The 21339-nt window shown below is 29.9% G+C and overlaps 3 protein-coding genes and 1 non-coding gene across 7 annotated transcripts; 1 reads left to right on the forward strand and 3 right to left on the reverse strand.

The window, feature by feature from the left end:
- Nucleotides 1–954: 954 nt before the first annotated feature.
- On the forward strand, nt 955–1041 carry TRNAM-CAU (transfer RNA methionine (anticodon CAU)). Its single transcript is given in 2 exon segments — nt 955–992; nt 1006–1041. It is a non-coding gene; the product is annotated as a tRNA-Met (tRNA).
- A 1137-nt stretch (nt 1042–2178) lies between these two features.
- LOC137818979 (NAC domain-containing protein JA2L-like) lies at nt 2179–5129 on the reverse strand. 2 transcript variants are annotated; one of them, XM_068622652.1, is made up of 6 exons: nt 4864–5129; nt 4471–4757; nt 4078–4221; nt 3672–3989; nt 3270–3575; nt 2179–2850 (listed from the first exon to the last, which is right to left on the reverse strand). In XM_068622652.1, exons 1-6 carry the CDS (start codon nt 5003–5005, stop codon nt 2608–2610), a joined length of 1440 nt encoding a protein of 479 aa, XP_068478753.1. In that variant the 5' UTR covers nt 5006–5129; the 3' UTR covers nt 2179–2607. The 2 variants fall into 2 exon arrangements, with proteins under 2 accessions (XP_068478753.1, XP_068478752.1); XM_068622651.1 differs by having other exon boundaries at nt 3270–3989.
- Nucleotides 5130–7888: 2759 nt separating this feature from the next.
- Nucleotides 7889–10268, reverse strand: LOC137819619 (protein NTM1-like 9). Of its 2 annotated transcripts, none has more exons than XM_068623520.1 (4): nt 10052–10268; nt 9665–9942; nt 8502–8624; nt 7889–8392 (listed from the first exon to the last, which is right to left on the reverse strand). In XM_068623520.1, exons 1-4 carry the CDS (start codon nt 10194–10196, stop codon nt 8129–8131), a joined length of 810 nt encoding a protein of 269 aa, XP_068479621.1. In that variant the 5' UTR covers nt 10197–10268; the 3' UTR covers nt 7889–8128. The 2 variants fall into 2 exon arrangements, with proteins under 2 accessions (XP_068479621.1, XP_068479620.1); XM_068623519.1 differs by having other exon boundaries at nt 8478–8624.
- A 6646-nt stretch (nt 10269–16914) lies between these two features.
- On the reverse strand, nt 16915–19944 carry LOC137818800 (NAC transcription factor 29-like). Of its 2 annotated transcripts, none has more exons than XM_068622411.1 (6): nt 19657–19944; nt 19282–19559; nt 18671–18817; nt 18482–18586; nt 18108–18389; nt 16915–17435 (listed from the first exon to the last, which is right to left on the reverse strand). In XM_068622411.1, the coding sequence occupies exons 1-6, from the start codon at nt 19799–19801 to the stop codon at nt 17313–17315; spliced, it is 1080 nt and encodes a 359-aa protein (XP_068478512.1). In that variant the 5' UTR covers nt 19802–19944; the 3' UTR covers nt 16915–17312. The 2 variants fall into 2 exon arrangements, with proteins under 2 accessions (XP_068478512.1, XP_068478513.1); XM_068622412.1 differs by having other exon boundaries at nt 17235–17766.
- Between the last annotated feature and the right edge of the window lie 1395 nt (nt 19945–21339).

Raw genomic sequence — 21339 nt, forward strand, 5'->3', positions numbered from 1 at the left:
TTCTTTAAACTCATAACCTAAACTAGAAAAAGACTAAAAGAACTTGAGTTTATTTCCTCTACAATTTCATAGATACGAAAAAATTTCAAATTATTTACAGATGAAACATATTTTAATTATCTAATCTGATTGGGATGAAAAATTTAAATTGTACAATCTAAATACATTTTAAAATTTTAAATGTATTTGAAGTTACACCATTGATAAACGTTATCACAATATACTTTGTAAAATATATTTTTGAATTATGTAATTCAAAAATCTAAAAATACATTACACAATTTAAAATATATTTTCAAATTGCACCAACCAAATATTTAAAGTATAAATATTTTAGAGCTTTCGAACAACCCTCCAAAAGTGTAGGAAGAGACGGTGTGCAAAAAGTAATTAATCTATATTTGTTGGGGCAATTAGTAATGAAGGGCCTTTTTAGCCAGGGATTTGCAAATGGATCAACTTGGTGAATGATTTTGGCACCTCTCTTTTATGCCATTTTTTTGTTAATTGAACAAAGAAACAAATCCACACACACAAACTGAAATGTACCCTCTAATTCTATGGATTGTCAAATTTCCCTTGTTACGAAGGGTACTTCAATTAAAAAAAAAAAAAATAGTTGCCTTGTTGTAATGTACACCTTTGAGATTAGTATTTATGAACGGTGTTTTAAGTAAATAAATTTACTTAAAAGAAAATACAAGAATTAAACTGAAGTAATTAATTAGTTTGACTTAAATTCAACATACCTTATTATTGATTTGATTATTAATATATTTTAAACTAACACACCATTAATTAAAAATCTGTATTATGAGAAATGAGATTATTAGATCTAACTTAAACCGAATCAATTGATTTTAATGGTTCAACATTTTATTACTAAAACTGAATGGTATTATATAAATATAAAATATGTGTATATAAATATTTAATATTTTTGTTAAACAAGAAGGGGTGGTGGCGCAGTTGGCTAGCGCGTAGGTCTCATAGCTTAGTTGAGTGATCCTGAGGTCGAGAGTTCGAGCCTCTCTCACCCCATTTTTTGTTTTAATTTTGTTTGTTAATTTCAATTTATGTAGCACAATTCATGAGTATGAAACAAGATTTAAACTGAAAAGTGGCAAGACCAAGTACAATTTCAGGTGAAAGAAAAACCATGGTTGATTTTTTTTTTCACCAAGGAAGTCTCCAAGTGAACCCTTTCCTTTTTCTCTTAGTTTACTTCAATTTTAGTTAACAATATCATGTAATGCTTGAACTGTTGACATGACCAGGTTTTCTATTCAGCAAATGCTGATGATGTAGTGTCTGGAATGTTTTCATGCTTTAGCAATTTCACTGGCAAAGGAGTCTTCAAGTAGAAAGGCTTATCAATTACAAGCTAGAGTTTAAATTTGTTTCAAATTTGTGTACAACATTCACAAACATGCACTGACAAGCTCATAGGAGTATGCTTATGAGACAATGTGTTTCACAACTGAAATGAATATGATCTAAAAATGCATACAATGGACAGATAGAATAGTGAAAGACTCAAAGATCTTACCGGACTCCTGGTGGTAAGATCAATACTTGCTATGTTGCAACTTGCAAGCATTCCCAGGACAAAAGAAATGGAGACAATGATGATGAGATGTGTTTCTAATGTTTATAGATTGGTTTCACTCTTCTTCACATCATAATTTTTCTTTTCCTTTTAGCAGGTGTAAATGCAGTAAGGTTGGTTTTCAAGTCTTCTTCTACTCTAATGGCTTTTCCTTCTCATTCATGCCATTAACAAGTGTGTGTATGCATGCCTTGTTAGAGTTGCATGAGAGTAACCTGAATAATGATTTCTATATTCTGGTTGGGTATTTCTTATTCAACTCCAATCTTTACAAAACTTTCTACCCTTACACAAAAAAACCAGGCAGGATTCATTAATGTTGGTCATAGTAAATCTGCTCAAGCTTGATTCCAAATACAAAATGGGGTCCTTAAGAAAGGGAATCTTTTATGGCATTTGCATGCTGAATTTAAATATTTCCCTAAAGTCCTAGAGCATTATTTATGATCCAAAATAAACCATCCTTGCTTCAGAAAAACAAAGATTAACTGAGCATGATAAAAATGAAGTAGTTGTCTAGCCAATCCCCTGTTAAGTTAATTTGGGAAGACATCTGTGTTCTTCATGAATTCCAAAAACTAATAAAATATATTATTAAATACTAAAATCACATATAACACATCGATTCAGAAATACACTTGCTATCATAGACAAAATACTACAAAATGTACTCTGTCCAGAAACTGCAAATAACCACACAAACTTCCTAGTTACAGAATCTACTATCTTAAATATAAACATCATGCAGTTTCTGATACTTTGTAATTGATTTGCTATCATATATACTTCTAAATTTTAATGCATAATTGTCATTATGCGATTTCTAATAAATTGGCTACTATAGAGCAAGTTATTTTAATAACATATACTCCTATAATTAAGTGCCACGAATCCACTAATGGAACTAAGTTCTTAATTCCCATCATATGACGTTGTTTGGTCTTGAATGATACTTACTGATCTTCCCATGACCTCAAAATGCAAGGAAAACTAGAAATTTAAAAACAATTGATCTCCAAAGGTTTACTTGTTGTAGAGTCACATGAGGATGTCTCCTCTCCCCAGAAATCATCTTGAAATATACTTTCTTGTTTCTCTTGATTTGCTTCTTGGTTAGAAAATAGAAGACATGTGTCACCAAGTGCAACATCGTATGATGTTTTAAACCTTTTTGATGAATAGTATTCATCTGAATTAAGATATTTAGTATACATAATTGAAATATCTCCAATATTAGCATCCTGCAATGATTTCAAAAGAAAACAGATGAATTCAATTCTTGAAGTGCTCAAAACAAATATAAAAAATATCACAATCTCGAGAAAAAGTGTAGTCCTAGGGTCTATGCAGGGGAAGAGATGCAAGGAAAGGAAAAAATAGGTATATAAGTAGATTGCCTTTTTTTACAGTCTCAATAAATACCCATCAATCGATCATGAATCACACCAAAACATCAAAGCCAACTCAAACCAGACAATTCACTTGAGTATCTTTTAAGAACCTACTGGAGAAAATCCCTATACATTGCAAAAAATCTGACAAAATTCGAAACACCATAATGCACACTGCAATCTTATCTTATTAAACCAACATGAAAGTTCAGAAACGAAAGGAGATAAAACTCCTCAATATTATATGGACTCTGCATATATATATTTACCAGTTTAGGGAAGACTTCTGCATCTATGTAAGGGCTTTCGCAATATGCCCTTTTCAATGACTTTGATTGAGTGGAATGGTTAAAAGAACTAGTTTCAGATGGAGTTTGCGGAGTTTCAAATGGAACCTGCATATAAGGAGTTTGCGTAGTTTCAGATGAAATCTGCGTAGTATCATATGGAGGCTGCGTAGCTTCAAATAATGGAGCCTGCTTAGCTTCAGATAATAGAGCTTGCATAGCTTGCATAGTTTCGGTTAATACACCCTGCATATCTTCAGATAGAGTCTCCGTAACTTCACATGGAACCTGCATAGCTTCTTCGTCAATAACTAAACTCTCATAAACTAAAGCTTCTTCATCAATAACTAAACTCTCATAAACTATAAATAGATTCAGGACAACCTCGTTAAATAAAAATGAATTCAATGAATTCAAGACATCCTTCGGAATAGTTTCAGAAGATGGAATCTGCTTGGTTTCAGATTCCATCTGAATAGTTTCAGATGGAATCTGCTTAGTTTCAGATGGAATCTGGGTAGTTTCAGATGGAATCTGCATAATGTTGTTTTCATTTCTAAAATAGGCATTGATAGATGCAAAGTTTGAAGAAGATGCTTCATCCTGCTCAATATCAATTAGGGGGGGTTCTTTTGGGGAGATGGATTTATCTGCCTGATGTGTTGCCTCACAGACTGTTTCCATTCCGGTATAAGTTCCTCCCTGAATATAATTACAAAGGAAGTATCAAGTCTCGGCATGTTTTACATGGCACAGTGTATATATGTTCATGAAAGATGCTTCAGCTTACAGATGGAAGTCCTGCTATTGCCTGATTTTCACAATCAGAAACCACGCTTCTACTGGATTCACCTTCATCACAAATCAATGCATCAGTTCCTCCTTCAGTTGTTTTCCCAGGTTTCTTTATCAAGCGGCATAAAACAAAATCCTTCTGCAAAAATTGGAGAATAGTCAGAATTCATTTGGCGCAATTTACAAAAGTATAAGGCCAAGACAAATGAAGCAAACGTGTGCAGAAGAAATTGACAGTGTTCGGTGAGAAATAATGATGAATTGTGAGTGTTCTTAGATAGAAGACTCAATTAAACACATCCAGTGCTAATTTACACTCCTACTACACACCATAGTTTAGTACAAAGATCAGCAGAGTTAAAAATTTCTTAAAAAAAGAAATACAAACCTGGTTTTTATGAAAGGTAAGAGCATTAAGAGCATGATATTCGTGAATAACCCACTTGGCCTTGACACCTTTGGAAGCACGACCAATGCAGAAAACAAGTGTCTTCTTGGTCCCAATGACAGTGGTGGTGTCCCAGGTCCTAATCTTACGGTCTTTTCCAGTGGGTTTCCAGAAGCCACTCTTGGTTCTCCGGTTAACCCTTTTACTATTTGAGTACTTGAAATCAACAGGACTGAAGAAAAACCATTCTCGGTCACTGAATGGTATTACTGATTTTGCTAACATCACTAATTGAAACAATAAAAGAATCAGACAAAATTGAAGTAAAGATCAGAGCAAGAAAAAGGACAGCGTTGATTTGATCAAAATCCATGCTTAGTTTTAGATTATTACCTGGTACTTCCCAAGGTGCCACATTGCAAAGATCTATCTCAGTCATGACGTGGGCACGGGGATCATCAAGCAACTTGAGTTTGAGGTAAAAGTCTACAAGTTCTACTTCTGTGGGACGAAAACCAAATCCTACAATCTTCATTGGTTTTGGTGAACACTTGACTTCAGTTGTGTTTGCAGTTAACAAGAAAGAAAGAGAGAAAGACGATGAAACAAAAGAAAATGAAGAAAGCAAGCGAGTGTTTTCAGTGTTTGTGTTTTTGTTGTGTTATGGAACTGAATTTATAGTGCCATATTCCTTGACTTGACTCCTTAGTGAAGAAGTTGTCGTTGGAAAATGCATTATAATAAGATTATTTGCAATCTTTATAAAAAGTTCATAATATAACTATAAAAATAATTAACATATGCAAGTAATATAGATACAGTAATAAATACAGTGATTGTATTGTACTAATACCGCGTGAGAATGAGAATTTTTTCCTCACAACCCACACCACTTTCTACGAAATGGACAAAAATGTATTTAACATATTTTTTCATTCGATAGGGATGTAATCTGTTACGAGTCTCCATCATCACGATCAATGGCTTTCAAACTAATTAATTTAAAGTACAAAGATTATTTGGCTATTCTGAAGTTTAGAAAAGCAATCTTAAAAATTTTCGATAAAAATATTTCATAAGTTTTATTTATAAGTTAATTTTATAAAATTGACTTAGTCTTATTTATAAATTAATTTTATAAAATTGAGTTAGATTTAATATTAATTTCATTGAATTTATCCAAATTAGGTTAAATTTATGATAAAAAAAAATTTGTTAGTATAATATATAAGTAATGACAAACTTTTTACTTCCAGTTAAACTTAAAAGTAGAAACTTTAATAAATAATTATTTTTATTTGTAGTTTCTTACTTAAGCCTTGGTTCCCAAGTTTCTTCCATGGCCCACCATTTCAATGTTCTTTCAAGAATATTGGTTACTGAATTTTGATGCATCCTTTGCTTTATTTTGGAGGTTTGTTATGCCCTCCACTACTAATCGATAACATGACTCCAAAGGTAGATATACTTTTTAAGATTTCAAGTACTAATATTGAACTCCACCGTTTGATGTTATCTCCTCCATTATTCTTTTCCCTCCTGAGCTTTTTCAGTATCTGCTAAATGGCTTTTTATATTCAGCTTTCCCCTCAACAAGTTCTTACCTTTTTTATGCAATTTACTATTCAAAATTTATTTTTTTATTACTTTTGATTTAGATTATAACAATAACTGCTTATAGATGTAATTATTTTTTAAATAATCTAAATTCTAAAATGTTTACACTCTTTAAAATTAACTATTGATTAGACTTTATTTTTCAATCTATGGTGATATTTGGTGGAAATGAACTTTCCTATGAAGGTTCCAGAAAGAAATTGGTTAACAGTTCTGAAGTTGGTAATATGAATTTATGAAACAGTGAGACTTGCTTCCCAAGTTTACCATTTCAAGTTATGAACTCGTTGTACCTTCACTCAACGTCCTTGTAACAGAGTATCGAATCTTTGAGTCAATTCTCTTTGTTGCCCCACCATGTCTTTAAGGCGTTTGTATAGTGTTGGTTTGTTATGCTCCCCACTAGTTTTTGTCCCCTTAAAATTTGGAAACTCTTTCTGTCAAAGGATAAACTGTTTTATGAGCACAAGATTACAGTTTATGCTAAGATACCACTACACTGTTAGGAGTTATACTGCTATGCCTCTTTCATGTGTTGCAAGGATCTGCACTAAGGATTGAATGAGGATTTGACTCCTAGAAAAAACATTATAACAATTGAGATGATAATTAAGTTTAGAGTTGATGGTAATTAAGTTTAGAGTTGTACCAATTTGATTTTATCACTATATTTTATTAGTCTTTGAAGTGTCTACCAAAACACAATACAATCTGTGAGGGTAACATCAGTGTTTAATGTTATAAATTGATTTCACTCTTCTTCAAATCTTAGTTGTGTTTACCTTTTAGCAGGTGGAAATGGAGCACTGTTACAGGAGTGCCTTTCCTTTCTCCTTCGTATAAAAAAATTTGAGTTGTTGGTGTTTGTATGCTACTAAACTCACATGTTCAAAGGAAATATTGACCTGAGAATTTAGATTTCTACATTATGCTTAGGCATTTCATGTTACTGATCAAAATGTTCTCTTGACAGAAAAAAAAAATGGCCAGGGATTGTTTTCCGGTGATTGAAAGTCTGTTCAAAGATGATTCCATTTACTAATACTGGTCACAAGTTTACATTGAGAATCAATTTCACAACTCATGCATAGTTCTAATATAAAATTCGGGACTGATGAATTTTTAGATATATGCCAATCACCTTCAACAATTCAAAATCATTTTCTTTTTCAAAACCAATCCTACCTACCAAAATCTGAAACAAACAGGCATAAAATACAAAATGGGATCCTTAAAAAAAGGATGCTTCCTTCCTACACTCCAAAGTCTCCAAAGTAGTGTCTTCCATACAGGCAAGAGATTTTCAGTTCAGGCAACGTAATCTTCCACTAATTCTCACCATTTTTCCCTTCTATAGCAGTATGTGGATGGTTATGTCAGATGTTCTGTTCTTGAAAGGAAAGAGAAGTGGAGTTGGAAGGTTTCCTTCATCTGACTTGCTGTGTGACATTCACAGAACATACAATATTCAGCTAGAGAATCTTCTCTTCTGCTACTTTAATAATTCAAATTGTCCTAAAATGATGCAACTTACAGCACCTTTCATGTCATAACGAAACATCTAAAGCAGAAGGTGGTGCCATTTCATAGTCATTAGTTCAATACTTGCAATCTCAATGGTCTGTGTGTAATTTAATTTTTTTTTTGTCAGAGCATATGAAGATACCACTTAAATGTTGCATAATGTGCATAATCTATGTCAGCCTGTTTGACAGATTATATCAGATATTCTTAAATTTACATAAATAAATGAAGCTTTGGAATTTGTCCTAAGTGAGCCTGCATCAATGCAAAATACATGTGAACTATATCTTAACTATCTTATAATTATGAAATTCTTAAAACAGAGTTTTCCATGTAGTCACACTACATGAAAAGAAACTGTGGTAGTACTCACACCATTCCTTCACACAACTAACGTAGTAATACACACAGAAAAATCCATATAACTACATTGACAAGATATAATAATTGTGGAAATAGGCTTTGTTGGCTTGATGAAGTTGTCTCCATATAGATGAAAGAACCTTTTGTATTGTCATCAGAAGATTGATGGCATCTGGTATCCAAGTTCTCTCTCATCAACCCAAATAGAACTCAGGAATTGCTCCTCCTCCTGGGTAGTTTCAAATGGAATCTGCATATTGTTGGATTCATTTCTAAAATGGGAACTGTAAAATGGGGAGTGTGGAAGAGAAGATTCCTCTTGGTCAATGCCAATTGGAGACTGTTGCAGTGGGGGGAAGTAATTATATGTTTGATGCATAGGCTGAAAGGTCGTCTCTATTCCAGCAGAAGTACCTCTCTGAAAATACACACACAAGTATCAATTCTCAGCATATTTCACATGACTGAGTGTAAATTTGTTTGTGAAGGATGTTTCAGCTTACTGAAGGAATCCCCCTTTCTATTGCCTCATTTTCATAGCCAGAAACCATGACTCTACTGCTCTCCCCTTCATCGCTAGTCTGTGTATCACCTTCACCTTCAGTTGTTGGTCCAGGTTTCTTCATCAGGCGACATAAAACAGAAGTCCTCTGCAAAGTTAGAAGACAATCAGCTGTTATTTCATACAATTCGCAGAAATGAAAAGCCAAAACAAATCAGGCTGATGCTTCCAATCTGGAACTTATTCCCTGAACAGTTCTATTCACATTATACTGCAAAAATAAGGTTCACTTTCTCACAATTCTGACAATTGTACAGCAGAAGTTCTCAGTCTTTGAATAAAAACTATTAAGAAGTAAACTTTAAGCTTAATTCAACATTATAAAACCAAGTTAAGGTGAGGTCTGTAAAACCAAGTTAAGGTGAGGTCTGTAATTATATTAAAATGTACTTGTTTCTAGTAATAATTTCCAACCAAATTGATGTACTTGTTTCTAGTCAATTATTTCCAACCAAATTGATCTGTAGTGGATGATTTCCAACAAAATTGATAATGAATTTTGCGTATGGTTGGACGAAATATTTATGTATGTCATATATAGGAGCTTATTCCATGAGCTTTATCTAGGACCTTGTTTGAATACACAAAAAAGATATTGTTTTGATATGTTTCTGAGCAAAAGTCATTGAAATAAAATAAGCCATAAAGAGGTTATAGGAGGGTGGTAAGTCACTTTTATTAGCCAATATAAGCTCTTCCATGTCCTTCTTTTGATGAAGTTTAGTCCTATCATCAAGGAAGACAAGACCAAGTGGAGAATACAGAACATGAATAGTGTGTATGACCAAAAAACACAAGAGATTCAATCAAAGGAGCCAATAACAATAACCTTCTAATATCATAAATATAGTATATAAAAGAAGAGATGTAAGAAATACTTTTACCTTACCATGATCATTGGAACTTAATATAAGTCCTCAAACTTAAAACACAAGTTTAATGATATCTTTAAAAGCTTAGGTGACTTTTACAGGTGATCACATCACTCTAAATCTCAATTATCTTAGACTCCAATTAACTTTTTTCACTCTTGTTAGTCCATGGATGTCAAAGGCTATACAACAGTGAAGAAAAATCAAGAAAGATTATTTCCATTCAGTGTTAGAATTCTCCAAAACGTATACCAACCTGGCTTTCGTGAAAGGTAACAGCATGGTATTCATGAATAATCCAGTTGGACTTGACACCGCGGGAAACACGGCCTTTATAGTAAACAAGAGTCTTCTTTGTGGCAATGAGAGTGTCTGTGTCCAAACTCCTGATCTCACGATCTTTTCCAGTAGGTTTCCAGAAGCCACACTTGGTTGTTCTGTTAACCCTTTTACTATTTGAATACTTGAAATCAACAGGACTGAAGAAAAACCATTCTGGAAGATCGAATTGTACAGCTGATTGTGCTAATAACACTGTTTCAGACAAGAAAAAAGAACAACAATGAAGTAGAGATAAGAGCAAGATAAAGAACACATTATGTTGCATGAAGATGCATGGAGTGTTAAATGTTGAGATGATTACTTGGTACGTTCCAAGGTTCCACCTCACAAAGGTCAATGTCAGGGATGACGTGGACATGTGGATCATCACCGAGCAACCTATGTTTGAGGTAATAGTCCACAAGTTCTTCTTCTGTGGGACGAAAACCGAATCCTACAATCTCCATTGGTTTTGGTGAACACTTAACTTTGTAGTTTGCAACAAAGATGGGAAGGGAAGGTGGTGACAAAAGCTTAGTGTTGGTGATGTGTTGTGTTGTGGAAATGAATTTATAATGCAAAAAAGTCATTGACTGACTTTACTCCTTAGCTGACAAGTTATCCTTGAAAAATGCAAAAAAAACACAAAATCATAGGAAATATGTTGTGCTATTAAATGATAATATTTGTTAGCTTCTTATCATGTGGAGAGAGGAATATATGATATCTAACAAAAGAAAACCGAACATTCCAGAGGTTTTAACATGACAAAGTTTGATGTCCTTTTCAAAGTTTGAGTAGAGTCATGCAAACTTCAAAGGGTTGCTCCCAGCACTACTGAACTCAATACTCATCAATTACTCTTTCTTCTTTCCACCTTTTGTGCCCTACTTGGAAATGGGGTAAGGTTTCAGAATCCGCCTAGTTTTTTCATTTTCCATGAACATGAGAAAATAAGAATATATATAAATAAGAACCCATTATTGTAAAATTCAAACCCATTATTTTGTTCCATGTAAATTTATCAAATTTTCACTTTGATTTCTTTTAAACAAATAATTATTTTTAACAGTTAAGCTTAGTTATTATCGTCATGGGTTTTAATATTGAAGATAAAACGAACAATTTGGCACATAATGCGTGCTGTGTACTCTAAACTTCTTAAAATGGAAAGATATAATACAGATGAAAAATTTTATTGGTCTACACGCTTTTGCTTTATACACACCTTTGAACTCTCAAGGGTCGTGGAAAATTGATCAATCCAGATCAGAAATAGTACGTCAAAATAAGACTTTCAATTTATTTTATTTTGTACAGAGGTTATGTTAAGGATTAATTAAAGATTTCTGATTTTTTTTTTGTTTTTCAATTTTAGTATATTATTATTAAATGTTGTTTAAATTACAATAATAAATTAATTAATTATTAAAAAAAACTAAATATTTGTTTGAATTATAATAATAAATTACCTAAATTATGTTCAATTACAAATAATTAAATACACAATTTCAAAAATAAATTAGTGAATTACTTAAACTAACTAAATATTTGTTTAAATTATATAAATTCTATTCAATTACAAATAATTAAATACATAATTTCAAAAATAAATAACTAAAAAATTCAATTACAAATTAAGTAATTATATTTTCTAGTTCGTAAAAAAATTTAAAAACAAAAAGAATTAAAAAAAATCGTGTTTCCAAGACAGCTTCAATTAAAAAAATAAAAGTCATTTATGCAAGCTGCACTTATTAACAAAATTTAAAAAAAAAATGAAAGTCATATTAGTGTGTACGGTTTTAGGTACGAATTAAAAAAAAATTGAACATCTTTTTGAAAGAAAAAAAAAACTAAATATGAAAGTTGTTTTTGTAGGATTTCGGATTATTTTTAAAAAAATAATGTATGTAAGTAACCATTAAAAAAAAAATCAAATAGAAACCAAATTGTTAGATACCAAAATAATTAGTTACAATAGTAATAAATTACAAATCATTTTAAAAACTAAAAAAAAATGGTTTCTAAATTAATTTATATTATTGTTAAATAGTTTATAGATTGGTATCTAATTAGCAAGGTTTTAACTACCAATTATTTAAATTATAAATTTGGTAGCAAAAACTTTAAAACCATTTAACAATAATAAAAACTAATTTATAAACCAAAAATGTATTTAGTCCCTAAAATGGTTTCTAATTTAGTTATATAACAACTAATTATTTTTTTTTCTAAAATTGGTTTCTATTTCATGATTTTCTTGTAATGAAGAAATGCATATAAGCACCATTTTTTAAAAATTAAAATTATTTATTCTTGGACAACTTATTTATTTCTTATTTTTTTTCTTAAATTTAATCTATCTATACTAGAATGCAACCTTATTCTAGGAAATGTTTTTACACGTGTGAAGACACAATAATTCGACAAAGAAAATGCAAAATTCAATTTAACCAAAAGTAAAAGTGACATGTGGCACACTTTCAGAAGGACACATGTTCACTTTTTTTTCTCTACCTTCTCTCAACGCCTTTCTCTCTTTGGTGTTTCTTATTTTTCATTTCAACCTCTCTCTCATCTCATCTTCCTCTCACTGTGTTACTATTTCCTCTTTCTTCTTTTTCGCTCCTATGAGAGCCACCTCTACTCTCTCATAGCTTCTTTCTGGTTTCCTTCTTTATGTAATGAATTCATCATATCTTCAAGCATAGTATCTTCAATTGCATTGAGGAAAGATTTTTGCCTTTTTTTTATATGTTTGGGAAAGCAAAACTGCGTCATCCGCAGGCTTCTTCCTAACCCGTGTTACATCTTTTCTAAGATTTTCTTTATGGTAAGATCTTTCCGATTTTAGATTGGTTCGTTTTTCGAGTTTTTTTGTGATGGACATGTTCTATCGTAAATTAATCAACTGTTTAACTGGATTACTTCAAAGTCTTTGTCTCAAAGAGATTTCCTTTTTATGATTAATATTTGTTTTTAATCATTTTGGAAGTCATTAGGGTTTGTCAATATTTCAAAATTTCTAAATTCAAATTTGGTTTTTTTGTATGTTCTTTTTCTGACACTGTTCTGCTTACCTTGTGTTAGTGTTAGTATTTGTAGGTCCTTTTCCTAAATCGTGTTACATCTTTTCTAGGTTTTTTTTTTAAATTTTTTTTCCTTTTCATGATATTTCTTTTTCCAAGCTTTTTTCTTTATGGACATGTTTTGCAGTAAAGTAATATTTTGGTTAACCATATTTCAAGGTATTGGTTTTTGAATTTCAAATTTGATTTATGATGAATTTTGGAGCCTTTTTTTTACTATTTATACCTCCACTATTCATTGGATTCTGCACTTCATTCCTCAATACTATCATTCTCAAAATCCCCAAAAGGTCATCAACAATTCTTGATAAGCTTATATTGTGTTTACTGCATTTCATATTGATGTTATTCCGGTTTAAATTTTTGTTTTGTTTTCTCCAGTTTTTTTTATGCCAAGCATTTGTTCTGTGTTTTTTTAATCATATTTCTCATCTACAATTCTTTTTTTCCTAATAGAAGAAGGCATAGGTAAATTGTTCCATTTTCCATGTTTAGTGTTTTTTGAATTGCGCTACTCATTTCTCATAAGTGCTCTGACTTGGTCGTTCTCCAACTAAAGTCTTTTCAGTTCTTTATTTGGTATCCTGTGAAGATATTTTATCATATTATGTAATGATGACATAAATAGATATTTGATTAGTTTTATTGTTTAATGCATTGTATAAGTTTTATTAACTCATTGTTTTCTTGATAGTTGAGTCCATATTAGGTTTGCGTGGAGGTAAATGACTCTTCATTTTCAATGTTGTCAGATACATTTATTATGATTTACTGTTTTTTGTCATTTCACACAAGTCTTCTGACTTTGTCGTCTCATACCCCAAGCATAGTCTTTTCAACTCTTTTGTAATATATATTAATTAATAATATTGAATTAAGTTATGTGTTTTTAAGTTATTATTTTTTAATCATAGTAAATGTAAGGACATAATTCTTTCACAATTGATTAATGTATCAACTAAAAGTGTGGTATAAATACAATTGTGTACACAATTTATTCCTTTATTCACACTCTTTCTCTAATCCTTTGTTATGTTTCTCTTTTTTATTTTGTATTCCTTTTTTCACTGCTTAACTGATTGACCAACTCATGACAAATTTCACGAACATTATCACATTCGAAGTCATTATATTATAATATTTCAAGATGGAAGACTAATTGGTAAACATCCTTGTGCATCCAAAAACATGGAGTCAGTAGCAATTGCTAGAAGGAGTGTTGGGAATCTGAAACAATATTTTATATTGTTTATTACAATTTATTATAGCATTATTAGAAATCCTACTATTATGAGTTTTAATTATACAATTATGAAATTTATAAGTAGTTTTATTTTTTTATTTGTTTTGAGATTAATGGGTGGAATTTTTTTGTATGAAAAGATTGTCAATATTAATAGAATGGTGTGAAGATTTTTTAGTCTTAAAATATTTAAATTTTATTTTTTATTTGTTTCCAGATTAATAGGTAGAATTCTTGTATGGAAAGATTGTCAATATCAATAAAATTGTGTGAAAATTTTTTAGCATTAAAATATTTAAGTTCATGCACAATAAATGCCTAATTCGTCATAATAATTGAGTTGCAATTTAATTTCTAAACATCACCTAATTATTCCTTGATTATTTGATTGATTGATAATAACCAAATCATAAATTACAGATTGAAATCATAAATTACAGATTGAAGTATATGTCATTAATAATTTCTCTCAATAATTATACAAGCATGAGAAATTGAGGGATCAAACTTTTGATTAATAGACAATACAGTACCAGAAAATCATGAAATAGAAATCAATTTTAGAAATTAAGAATAATTAGTTGTTATAATAACTAAATTAGAGATCATTTTATAGACTAAAAAAAATTTGGTTTCTAAATTAGTTTATATTATTGTTAAATAATTCCTAATTAGTATCTAATTAGCTACCAAGACTTTAACTACCAATATTTAAATTTTAAATTTAGTAGCAAAAACTTCAATAACTAATTAGATACCAATTTAAAAATCATTTAACAATAATACAGACTAATTTAGAAACCAAAAGTTTTTTTAGTTTCTAAAATAGTTTCTAATCTAGTCACTATAATAACTAATTTTATTTTTTTTAAATTGATTTCTATTTCATGATTTTCTTGTAGTAATAGTTTAACATGACAATTATAAACATTGTTTAGAAAGTAATGGATAAGAATAATGATAGCAAGACATCATTCTTAACCTCACTCAAGAAATATGTTAAGGAAAGAAATAACCATTTATTTTGTAGAATAGTTCTTGGTATAATTTGATTACGGATGCAATTCCAATTTTAAAACCGAAAAAAACAAACAAAAACAAACTTAATTTCATAAATCTAAAATGTAGTGAGAACACTTTTTATTGAAATGATAAGAGTTCATCAAGTAAAACTTGCACTCATGTATTGTATGAAAGAAAGTAAAGTGCATTATGACTGTTGAATTTTTCTTTTGTTTCATTTAGAATATATATCTGGAAAATATACAAATATAATCTTGAAAATTAAAATTGAGTGAACACATAAACTCAACCTAACATTCATATAAAAATAATTGTAATTATTTAATTGATTTCTCTATTTTCCATAAAAATACGATTTTTTCAACATTGTTTTAAAATAAATAACTAATCTTTACGAAATTGTGAAGTTAAATTTAAATTTAATTTATGAAAAAAAATATACTACTTGTAATACACAAATATAAAAATTATTTATATAAAATAAAATAAGAAAACTTCAGTTTACTTTACCAGAAATATTTTCTGTTTTTTTAAAGTTAATTAATAATAAAAAGTATTTAAATCACCGTCTTTAATTTTTTTAAATATCTGCAAATAACTATACAACTTTTTCAAAATGCCTTCAATGATACTATATCCATGAACCAAAAGAATTAAATGATTTATGGAATACTTTATTTTTCATTGTTTCGTGTTTATCATTTAAATCCATTTTTTTAAATATTTTTTTTAAATAAATATTGCAAATATTTTTCTTAATCTACTGGAAATATTTCTCAATCTTCTTTAACTATAATCAATTTCAATAAATTAAAAATTTCAAGTATTTATTTTTAGTATCTCATTTTTTTATTATCTTTTGATTTATTTCTCTAATTAAGCTCACAATAATACAAAATATTACAACTAGGTATATAAAAAAAAAAACAGTTTCAAAAGTAAAAGTATAAGAGATTATGTAAAAATGACAATTATAAAAATACTCTCTTTTATTAATGATATAAAATAGATGTAACCAAAATATATAAATATGAATTTGACTCATTATAATAAATTCATATTAAAGTCATATATCTCAAGGTTGACTTGATGTGAGGTACTATGGTAGAGATTGGTGTGGAAGGATCGACCTAGATAGTTTTATGAATGTTTTGTACAATCATTTGAGACCTCAACTTATTGTGATCTTATGAGATCATAGGAGAAAGGTCAAAGTGAACACTTTCCAACTTTATAAAAAAAAATTTGTTGATTTTTAGTGCACAAAATTGCTCTACACATCCATGCATAGTTAGGATGAACACATTGTGATACAAACCTTGATTGACTTGACAGTGAGACCTTGTAAGTGCAATGCTTAGCAATGTGGAAACTATTGATTATTTCTTGCACTTCTTTCTGTGTTGAATCGTTTTCCTACAAAAAAAAAGTGTCCCTGAAGATTAACTTCAGTCACGATCAAAGGCATGATCAAATTCTGGATCATTGGTGTTTCATGTGAGAAGTATAGAAAGTGTTGGAGTGAAACATAAAGGGTGTTTTGTTAATATGGTTATATATTTGTAAATTGTATGTGTGATTTGTCCCCTTTGTCATAATGCAAAGATGTCATCTTCATTTTTATTAAAATGATTGAAGAATTCACTTTTAAAAATTCAATACTTCTTCACACTGAATCATATCATGTTAGCACGACTTATCCATACAAGTAATTTTATCTCTTCATAACAATACTCTTTCTTTTTCTGATTTCATAACAATTATATGTGATGATATTTGCTCTTCAATTATATTTATGTTCCATTCTCCAAGAAATGGATCGAGAACTAGAAATTTCAGTAAATTGATATATGAAGTTCCATTTTGAGTTGAGTTAGAGAATGAAAAATTATCTTGAAATATACTATCTTTTGTTTCTTAACCTGTTAATGCTATACTATCTTTTGTTCCTTGATTTGTTGATGCGTAATTAATATCTTGAAATATATTATTTTTTGCTTCTTGATTTGTTGATGCTAAAGTATTTTTTGTTTCTTGATTTGTTGATGTTAAAGTATTTTTTATTTCTTGATTTGTTAATGCCCTCGTCAATATCATGTAATGATTTCAAAAGATGATAAATCATTTAAAAATATACTATCTCTTGATTTGTTGATGTATACTATTTTTTTTTCTTGATTTGTTGATGCTATACTATTTTTTTTTATTGATTTGTTGATACTTCATCAATATCCTGAAATAATTTCAGAAGATGAAAAATTATCTTGACATATACTATCTTTTGTTTCTTGACTTGTAGATGTTATACTATCTTCTGTTCCTTGATTTGTTGATAAGTCATCAGTATCCTGTAATGATTTCAAATGAAAATAACAAATTAATTCAATATTTGAAATGTTTAAGATAAATATACATATATATATAAGTACTATCACAAACTCAAAAAAAAAAATAGATTTAAAGTCTGAGTCGGGATAGATGCATGGAAGTGTAAAAATAAGTAAAAAGAAAGAGATTTTTTTTCTCAATTTCCTTCCCTTTCCCAACTTTTTTTTCTTCGGCCAATGATGCTACAAGTCATATTAACGTTCCAAGAACTGATCATGAATCACAACAGAACACCCAACTCAAATAAGACATTTCACCAGATTGCCTTCATATAATCATGGGAGAAAAAAACTGCACATTAAAAAAATAAAAAAAATCTTTCACACCATATACATGACCATAACATCATATACTTGACACCATATTATAATAATATTAAAAAATAAATTAAATATGATTAAAATATTATTTTATTGGTGTGTAAATTGAATGTTTTCTAGTAATTACGGTGTTAACATATAACCACTCTTTAAAAAATTTGGCAAAATTCATATTATCACAATGCACTGCAATTTTTACCTATAGAACCAATGCCAGATCAGAAACAAAAAGAAATACACTCCCCAGTGACTTGATACCTTCAACAATTTAAACATAACTTCCAGAACTTAATTATTGTTTTCAAAATTTACCTCTTGCAATGTCTCCCAATGGATAGTATTATTGACAAAAGACATGCTTTCTTCATCAATAACTACACTTTCATCAGCTAAAATTTGATTAAGAAACTCTTGTTCCTTTGTAGTTTCAAATTCATAATGCATAAAGTTATCTTCATTTCTAAAATAGGCATTGTTAAATGGATAGTTTGGAAAATATGCTTCTTCTTCTGGAGACTGTTGGTTTTGGGAGAAGTATGTATCTGCCTGAGGCCTAGTCTGGAAGATTGTTTCCACTCCAGTAAAAGAACTTTCCTGAAAAAACATATAAAATAAAACAACTATCAGTTCTCAGCATGTTTCACATGGCAGAGTGCAAATATGTCCATCAAGATGCTTCAGCTTACAGATGAAATTCCTTCTGCTGTTGAATGATTTCCATAGTCAGAAACCTTGAGTTCACTGGGGCCCCCTTCATCACAGATTAGTGGAACTCCTGTAAAAGAACCTTCCTGAAAAAACATATAAAACAAGTTCTCAGCATGTTTCACATGGCAGAGTACAAATATATGTCCATGAAGAATGCTTCAGCTTACAGATGGAATTCTTTCTGCTGTGGCCTGATTTCCATAGTCAGAATCCCTGAGTGTACTGGGCTCCCCTTCATCACAGATTAGTGGATCACCTCCACCTTCAGTTGCTTTCCCAGGTTTCCTCATCAAGCGGCATAAAACAAAAGCCCTCTGCAAAAATTTTGAGCATAATCTGCATTTATTTGGTAATGTTCATGCTAACAAAAGGTCAACAAAAATCAGGCTATGGTATACAGAAGAAATTGACACCCCTTATGAAAGCTGATGATGAATTTTGAGCGTGCTTAGATAAAAGATTTAATGAAACTCTTATAGCAGGCATTCAATAGAGCTTATCTTTATGCAGGTGCTCACTGGAATAAGCTAAACACATCTTGTTTTTATAAGCTTCCAAACAAAACCTAATTATATAAGCTCTCCCATTTCCCCTTTGCCATTAAGAAAGACAAAGTAAAGAACAAAAAACATGGGATTCAAGCAAAGAGCCCAATAACAACAACCTTCTAAAGCCAGAACAATTACCTAAGCCTAAAAAGTTTATACTACAGAGACATGATAATATAGTAGAAAGATGATTTCCAAAGAGTGTTGAAATTTCTTGAGAAAAAACAAACCTTGCTTTCATGAAAGGTAACAGCATGATATTCGTGAATAACCCAGTTGGACTTGACACCGCAGGAAACACTGCCTTTGTAGTAAACAAGAGTCTTCTTGGTGGCAATGAGAGTGTTGGTGTCGCCGCTCCTGATGTTACGGTCTTTTCCGGTGGCTTTCCAGAAGCCACACTTGGTTTTCCTGTTAACCCTTTTACTGTTTGAATACTTGAAATCAACAGGACTGAAGAAAAACCACTCTGGGTCACCAAATCTTATCGGTGATCTTGCAAGTATCACTGTTTGAAACAATAAAAGGATCAAACACCAGTGGGGTAAAGATCAGAGAAATAAAAATGACAAAGGGGGTGTTCAGTACTTTGATGTTTAGATTACCTGGTACATCCGAAGGTTCCACATCGCAGAGGTCAATGACAGGGATGAGGTGGACACGAGAATCATCAGCGAGCAACTTGTGTTTGAGGTAGAAATCGACAAGTTCTTGTTCTGTCGGACGGAAACCAACACCAACAATACCCATTGAACTCTGTGTTTGTAGTTTGAATGAAACAAAGAAAGAACACAAAAATGGAAGAGGAGATCGCTGAATCGAAGAGAGATAAACGAGGATTTATGGTATCTGTGTGTTAGTGGTGGCTTCGTTCACTCCTACTTTTATAATGCAAAGACATTGACTCCTTAGTTCACAAGTTATCATCGAAAAATACAAAAAATAAAAACAAGAAAAAATGTGATTGGATCTTCTTCTTTCTCTATATCTCTGACACATTATTCAATATCTAATAAAAATTATTACACAGTACATAATAATTTGTTTTAAAGTTAACAAATTAATTATTTCAAAATTAATATGAATGATGAAAGTCCTAAACCACTCACTAATTTCTCTTTTAAATCAATTGTCTAAATTTAATTCGGTAAAGTACAAATATTAAAATGTTGTCACCTTCGTTTTTCACTGATAACTTTTAATGCGATTTATGATAACTTTTAATGCAATTTATGACTAATAATTAAGTACACAAAATTGTCTCATTCTCATCTCCTATCTTAAGGTACTTTCACAAAACTATTTAAGGCACTCTTTAATTGTAAATTTCAACAAATAAACGTATAAATTTATTGATTAATGATATTGAATCAAATTTTCTTTCCATTATTTAATAACAATACCTATAATCATTATCTTTTTTATACGGCCATGTAAGGAAAAATAAAAGTTCAAGTTTATTAAATCTTTAAAATATCTTAAATTAAGAACCAATTTTTTTTCAAAAAATTATTTCTTGTAATAGAGGTTGGAAGGAGTGTTTCTTTTTCTACCATGTTTATATATATGTTAAAAAATATAAATAAATTGAAATAAACTTTAAAAAAAATTATACAAATTAGTTTAGGTATAAATTACTTTCAACTCATAAAAAAATTAAACTTTTTCAAGTCTTTTTTTTTAAAATTTACCCCAATCGTGATTTAATTTTATATATTACACTGGATGAGTTCATATTGATTTTTTATTATTATTTTTTTCATCAAAGAAAGAGGCTAAAATGTCAAACTAAATTAGAAAAAAAAATTAAAAAATAAAATAAAAATAAATATATATAGCAATCAAATATTAATTAGATGGAAAAACCACCACTGTCTATATATGTGGGGTATACGTAATCAATTGCATGTTTCAGTTTAATATATAAGCAATTCTACTATTTAAGAACAGTAGCATGTAATTTATTCCAGAAATCTTATTTTATTAAAGGTACTTTTAGGATTAATCATTAAAAAAATGGGTAAGATGAAATTATTATAAATAGCCAATGAATATGTATTCATGTTGCTGTTTCCAATTTTAATTCAAGGAGATACTGTAAGAATTTAAAATATTATATCGGAAAACAATTTGTATTTAAATATTTTTCATTTTAAAAGACATTGATTAACAACTTTTTAACTTCTGTACCTATTTTATTACATAAATCATGTTTTTTAATTTAACAGATACAAATTAAGGATTTGTTTACATATAAAAGACTCTTCACAGCTTAGTTAGTTTAATTT

This window comes from Phaseolus vulgaris, chromosome 10 (assembly GCF_000499845.2).
Source record: "Phaseolus vulgaris cultivar G19833 chromosome 10, P. vulgaris v2.0, whole genome shotgun sequence".
Classification (NCBI taxonomy): Eukaryota; Viridiplantae; Streptophyta; class Magnoliopsida; order Fabales; family Fabaceae; genus Phaseolus; species Phaseolus vulgaris.